This window comes from Zophobas morio, unplaced genomic scaffold (assembly GCF_036711695.1).
Source record: "Zophobas morio isolate AGI-343-1 ecotype UQ-CSIRO unplaced genomic scaffold, CSIRO_AGI_Zmor_V1 ptg000058l, whole genome shotgun sequence".
Lineage (NCBI taxonomy): Eukaryota > Metazoa > Arthropoda > Insecta > Coleoptera > Tenebrionidae > Zophobas > Zophobas morio.
This window is the reverse complement of record NW_026972163.1, coordinates 2249910-2257301: the sequence shown is the minus strand read 5'-3', so window position 1 is coordinate 2257301 and position 7392 is coordinate 2249910. Positions and strand designations below refer to the sequence as shown.

The following is a 7392-nucleotide window of genomic DNA, read 5'->3' as shown; positions in this document are numbered from 1 at the left end:
TGATATTTTTTCTAATTCACATTTCACTGCTGTAACAGCCTTAGCAATTTGTTGCTTTTGTTGTTCTTGAAGTTCTGGTTCATGTACTGCTGTTTTAACCTCCACGATAATTGCTGCAAGTTCTTTTAAAGGTTCTTTCAATATTTCAGTTTGTTGTAAAGCTGGTGAAGAAATATCTTCGATACTTTCAGTTGACACTGACTCCGTAACACGTAAGGCTTCTTTTAAATTAACTAAAGTTTCTTCAATCTCTATAATACTTAAAATGCCTTTCTGTGGGGTCAACTTTAATTCCTGGCTTTCTGTGCGCAAAGCTTTGATATCTTCAACAATATTGACCAATGGTTGTAAAAGATCTTCTTTCGAGGTACTTTTTGGTGATGGTTTTTCTTCGGCTTCTAATGATTTTTCCGCTTCTGATAGTTTCAACAAAAATTCTTCCATAACTGTTAAAAGAGTTTTGAAAGAGTCTGTTTTTGGAATCTTGTGCAAATAATCTTCTAATGCATTCTTGAGTGTCTGAAGAGTAGCTGCCAGCTTTAGTTTTTGTAGGGATGCTTGATATGTTAAGTTGGCAGCGCGGGCACTAAGCGAGTGCGCGCTGGGAATTGTGAGAAGAGAGGTTAGACAGTTAAGAGTGAGAATAAAAAGCAGCTACCCCTAAGTGTTATTATTCCGGGTTCTTGGGGCTCTCAGGCACGGCCACACATGGTGTCAGGTGTGAAAACAACCAACGGATAAGTTCGAAAAAGAAACAAACAAGAAAATCCACAAAATGACGGACAACGGCGACGATAAGCAGGAAATCGCTGACCTACGCCAACAACTGAACGTCCTACAACAAATGCTCCAGAATCTGCACTCAACTGCAAAACGAAGCGTAATTAATTCAGTGCCGGCTCCCGAAGCATTTAGTTTCGACAAAAACGAATGGACGGCATGGCTAACGCATTATGAACGCTACAGAATAACGACAAAGTTGGACACAGCAGACGAGAAAGTACAAATAAATAGTCTTTTGCTCCACATGGGCCAGAAAGTCACGAAGATTCTCGAAACGAAAAAGAAAGACGAGTATTCATTCGACACGTACGCAGAGGCGAAACAATTTTTTACTGGCTACTTTGTTGGAACTACAAATATAATTTATGCAAGAGCCAAGTTCAATCGGAGAAACCAAAAAGAAGGTGAGTCCGCACAAGAATATATTACTGCCATTGTTGCTCTAGGTAAAGACTGTAAATACGGACAGTTAGAGGATGAATTGGTTCGTGACCGACTTGTAGTGGGCATACGGGATCAAAAATTATCCGAGTCACTACAATTGACTGAAAAATTAACCCTAGAAATGACGGTAAATAAAATTATGCAAGCTGAGACGATCAAAACAGAAAACCAAGAGCTCAGAGAGGGGGTGCATATAGGCGCTGTCAAGAACAAAAAGCCACAAAAGCAGAAAAGTAGTCGAGAACAAAGGAATCGACCAGAAAAAAAGAAAAACAGAAACAAATGTATGCGCTGTGGTAAAGAACCAAGCCATCCCAGAACAGAATGTCCAGCCAACAACCAAAAATGCAGAAAATGTCGACTGATTGGTCACTATGGGTCTGAGTGCCGAACGAAACGAATTAATGAAAATGTACAAGCAGATCAAAGTAGCACTGACAACAGTGACTATGAGCTTTATCGAATTATTAAGGTGAACAGAGTGCAGCGATCCAGCCGGTTTCGCATGACTCTCAACTGTGGTGAAATAAAATTAGTCTTTAAACTTGACACAGGGGCTGAGGAATCGGTCATAACCTCAAAAGACTATGAAGAGAAATTAAAAAATCATTACAGATTGAAACCTACTCGAACAGTATTAGCAGGTTTGGGCCAAAACAGATGTCCCGTGCTGGGCAAAATAAAAATTCGCTTAGAAATAGGTGGGAGACAAGAAGTCATTAAAGCCTACGTCGCTGACACGAACGAAAACCTTCTGGGTGAACCAGCTTTGCTGAAACTACAGATCGTACAGCGGTTGGGAAACGAGATAAAAATGATCGATCAAGTGAGGCTAGAAAATAAGCGATCAACCAAAGAAGAAATTCTCGCAAAATGGCCTGAAGTATTCAAAGGTTTGGGGAAGTTACACAACTTTCAGCATAAGATCTGTGTTGAGGAGGGCGCAGTTTCATTCTCCATTGCGACACCCAGGAGAATACCCCTTCCGTTAATGAAGCAAGTGGAAAAAGAAATAAACAAAATGGTGACACAAGAAGTGATCGAACGTGTGGACAGTCCAACAGAGTGGTGTGCACCTATGGTGGTAGCACAAAAGAAAAACGGTAAAGTACGTGTGTGTGCAGACTTTACGCAATTAAATCAGTTCGTGAGACGCGAACGGTATCAGCTCCCATCAGTGGACGAAACGCTTGCCAAATTGAGGGAAGCCAAGTTATTTTCGAAATTAGATTTCTCTTCCGGGTTTTGGCAACTGGAAATTACACCGGAATCACGAAAATACACCGCGTTCATAACACCTTTCGGAAGATACATGTATCGAAGAATACCTTTCGGTATAACATCGGCTCCAGAAATATTTCAAAAAACACTGTATGGAATAATACAAGAACTTCAGTCTGACTGGATACACGTGCATGCTGACGATATTCTAGTCACGGGCAGAAACAGTCAAGAACACAATGAAAATTTGGACAAAGTGCTAACAGTAGTGAAGAAACACGGTTTAACGCTCAACAAAGACAAATGTGAATTCAACAAATCAGAAACCTCTTACTTGGGATATGTTGTTGGAGCGGAAGGTATCAAAATTGACCCAAAAAGCATAGCAGCTATTCGTGACTATCCAGCACCCAACAACCCAACAGAAGTCAAACGATTTCTTGGTATGGTAAATTATGTCGCGAAATTTATTAGCAATGTTGCCGAGAAAACCAAGTATCTACGAGAGACGATAAAAAACAGCACGTCATTTGTATGGACAGAAAAACACGAGGAAGAATTCCAGAATTTAAAGGAAACTATAGCATCAGCTCCCGTATTAGCAAAATATGACGTCGACAAACCAACACGAGTCGCAGCCGACGCCTCAGCATTTGGAATTGGAGCTGTGTTGGAACAACAGCAAAATGACGACAACTGGAAACCAGTGTACTTTTGTTCCAAAACCTTAAGTGACGCGGAGCAACGGTATGCTCAGATCGAAAAAGAAGCACTCGCAGCCACGTGGGCATGCGAACGGTTAGAGCAATTTCTCATAGGATCGCGTTTTTTAGTGCTAACGGACCACAAACCGCTGTTAGTGATATTAACGACGAAAGAAATTAATAAACTCTCCAACCGATTACAAAGACTAAGAATGCGGTTGTTAAAGTTTAATTATGATGTGCAATACGTCCCGGGAAAAACATTCCATGTACCCGACGCGTTATCTCGCGCACCTCTACACGAAGGCGACCGCGACGGCGATTCAGCGCTTAAGGACCAGGAAATATATATCAACGCAGTGTTGACAGAACTATCATCGAGTTCCTGCTCAGAAGAGGTGGTACGGAAACATCAGGAGGAAGATCAAGAAATGCAACTATTGAAGAAATTTGTAGTAGAAACATGGCCAGGAAAACCACCTACTGCCGTGACACCATACTTTAAATTTCGTAACGAATTAAAAATCCACAATAACCTAATCTGTTATAGAGATCGCTTAGTAATTCCCAGGTCCCTCCGCAAGCAATGTTTGCGAGTACTACACGATGGACACCTGGGCACGCCCAAATGTCTGGAAAAAGCGAAGACAACAGTTTGGTGGCCTGAAATACGCCGACATCTGAAGGATATGGTTGAAAACTGCGAGACTTGTATCAAGCACCGCCAGCCTGTAGTCGAGCCAATGATCCCTTCCACAGTACCATCCCGTCCGTGGAAAGTCCTAGGTGCGGACCTCGCCTACTACAATGGAAAGAATTACCTAGTGGTGCAGGACTATTACTCGAAATACCCTGAAATTCGCAAGCTGAAAAAACTGACTAGCTTAGAAACAATAGAATATCTCAAGGACATATTCTCGCACCATGGAATTCCGGAAGAATTAAGAAGCGATAACGGTAAACAGTTCGACAGCCTCGAGTTCAGAACTTTTGCCAAGGACTACGGATTTCGATGGGTGAGCAGCAGCCCGGAATTCCAGCAGAGTAATGGACAAGCAGAAAGTGCAGTCAAACTATTGAAAACCATCTTGAAGAAGAACGAGGATCCATTTCTGGGCATGCTGGCCTACAGAAATACTCCCTTATCCTGCGGAGCCTCCCCAGCCCAGCTGTTGTTTGGCAGGCAGTTACGGGACAGGGTGCCAGCAATAAGCAGAAGATTGGTACCAAAGCTGCCAAACCATCAAGCAATTAGGAGAGAAATGGAGGCAGAAAAACAACGACAAAAACATCACTACGATAGACGGCATCGCACGAAAGATAATGCGGAGCTGAAAGCTGGTGATCGAGTGTGGCTTATTCATCGAAAAGAAGAGGGAATGGTGCAGACGCCAGATGAAACACCAAGATCATACTGGGTAAAGACTCCTCATGACCAGGTCAGAAGAAACCGACAACATTTGCAAAAACTACCAGAGCTGGGTGAAAATCCCCCAAGAAATTCTGAGCCAGAGATCATGTCTTCACCAACCAACAAACAACCAAAAACGCCAACACTTCCCGTCTCTGCGAGACCAAACCGCACGAAAAAACCACCAGGCAGATTTAAAGATTTTGTGATAAATTAAACCACTTTCTAGTATTATATTATTTAGATACGTTGTTATTTTAATAGTTATATCTTAGTTTTGTAAATCTAGTTTAAAGTAAAGAATAATACAAAAGAGGGGGGATGTAGGGATGCTTGATATGTTAAGTTGGCAGCGCGGGCACTAAGCGAGTGCGCGCTGGAAATGGTGAGAAGAGAGGTTAGACAGTTAAGAGTGAGAATAAAAAGCAGCTACCCCTAAGTGTTATTATTCCGGGTTCTTGGGGCTCTCAGGCACGGCCACACATAAAGTAAACTACAAAAAGATTAAACACAAATGCTTGCGGTATCCTCTCAATTTAAAGGAAGATGAATTTGCTATTATCCCTTTACTTCATAATGACTATAGCAGTTAGTTAATTTGTAATAATAATAATAACAACAAAAACTTCTAATTTTGGACAATTTAAGCTTTATGTTTCTTGTATTTTTCATACAAATATATGGACGAGGAGTCACACATCTTTGAATTTGTTATAAAGCAGAATGTTCATCAAATATGTAGAAAATAAAATTATTCTTCAACACCAACAAAGTATTTTAATAAATTTCGACGCTCTTTGATGGCTAAACTACTATCGTCAGGGAAAGATTAAAACAACGAAACAAAAACTATAAAATCGAATACATTAATCAATAATGGAAACACTTATTATAACACCTTGGATTCAAATCTCGAATCCAGAAGAACTCTCTCCAAACTATATATTATATTTTCGCAGTGGACAGTTGTCGAATTTGATACGAAGGAAATTTCGACAGTACCAGTTGCATGGCTTCTACAGAATGAGAATCAACAATGTTGCATGTGGCCCAAAAGCCACATCAGGAAACATATTACAAAACAAACGAAACCGGCTGATGACTGGGAAAAATGGCCCATAATAACGTTGCTGGCATCACCAGGTATATTTTTCATGGTACTTTTTGTTAAAACATGAATTGTTTTTCGATATTTTGAAACAGTTTCTTATCACGAGGCAATAGCGTATGAAAAAAAGAAGGAAGAAGAAACCTCAGACACGTCCGCAACAGACAATGAGAAAACATTGATTATGAAAAGGAAGAGAAAACGAAAGAAAGATCCTGAGTTTACCTTATACGATGATGACGATGAGGATCAAAAACATCAGAATGCCCGCTGTATCTCGCCTCCCCCTAAAATTTGTGTAAGGGAAGAGGATATATCTTTCTCGTCTTGCGCGACTGATGATACCTGTAAGTGGTAGCGAAATCATGTTTTGTATTGTGGCGATTTTGACGTTCTCCGGCCTTTTTTTTATATTGGGGGGTCCTTTGGGCGCCAGCTGGGTAGTTAACCCAACAAGGAATGGGACGAACGGACAACAGACTAATTTTCGGTAACTTTATATTAACGAACGCCCTTCGCGAAATGGTACCACCTCTACGATCTTACATGCTAAGTACTTTCCGCAAATGTACGTAAGCTCTTTCCTCGTGAAGCACTTCGGAGCGATTATCTCATGTTCAAAGCTCCTCTAGGAGATGTTACCATAGTATGGGACAGCAACGATGGAGACGGCAACCAACCACGAATCGATGGGTATGGGACAGTGACGACGGAGACGGCAACCAACCACGAATCGACGAATATGGGACAGTGACGACGGAGACGGCAACCAACCACGAATCGATGGGTATGGGACAGTGACGACGGAGACGGCAACCAACCACGAATCGACGAATATGGGACAGTGACGACGGAGACGGCAACCAACCACGAATCGATGGGTATGGGACAGTGACGACGGAGACGGCAACCAACCACGAATCGACGAATATGGGACAGTGACGACGGAGACGGCAACCAACCACGAATCGACGGCACCCGTACAAAGAACCTAGTTCCTCCTTCTATTTAAATATTCTAGGCCAAATAGGGACTCACCTAGCTGTTCTTGGTTCCTTATTTTGCCAAATCTCGATTTTCACAGCAATTCACTTCGCTCAAAAAACGCTCTTCACCTCCTCTTTTTCTCGCCACCCGTAAAAACCGACCCCACTCTTTCGCGACCTTGCTCACCGAGCGCGCTTAGATTTAAAAATCGTTACAGTATATTTAAAATATAACAATAACTATACTTTGTAGTATCGCTTAATTCGACAGACTTAATGCCTCCGCCTCCTCTTATTGCACCAACGCCGGAAATAATACAAGATGGAGTTTCAGGTAAATATTACACAGATCTTTTAGTTATGTTTAATGTTTGATTATGTTTAGAGGTCAACTATGTCAACTTACAAGATGCAGGTATGACTTATTGCACTTACATTTTAACTTTTATTTTATTATTCGTCTTTACAGAGATTGTTTATGACAATGTTTCTCAAAACGAGGATTTATATACCGCAGGTATTTAGAGCAAATGGTTACTTTTATACCTATCTTCTATTACCGTATTTTTAGTAATCAATTTGGAGTCTAAAATTGATGCCGTGCTGAAAACTGCAACTAACAATAAAATTTTATTAGAACGAGTTATGTCATCTCTGTATAACATGTCGCAAGGCGCAGGCGGTAGGAGTACCGACATGATTAAAGACTTCGAGAAGGTCCCCAAAGCTCTTGTT

General features: G+C 41.3%; 1 protein-coding gene across 1 annotated transcript; it reads left to right on the top strand.

Moving 5' to 3' along the window:
- The first annotated feature begins 775 nt into the window (after positions 1–775).
- LOC135143429 (uncharacterized protein K02A2.6-like) lies at positions 776–7182 on the top strand. Its single transcript, XM_064075295.1, has 8 exons — positions 776–4591; positions 5523–5706; positions 5767–6018; positions 6265–6421; positions 6470–6552; positions 6911–6991; positions 7043–7072; positions 7127–7182. Exons 1-8 carry the CDS (start codon positions 776–778, stop codon positions 7180–7182), a joined length of 4659 nt encoding a protein of 1552 aa, XP_063931365.1.
- The last annotated feature ends 210 nt before the right edge of the window (positions 7183–7392 follow it).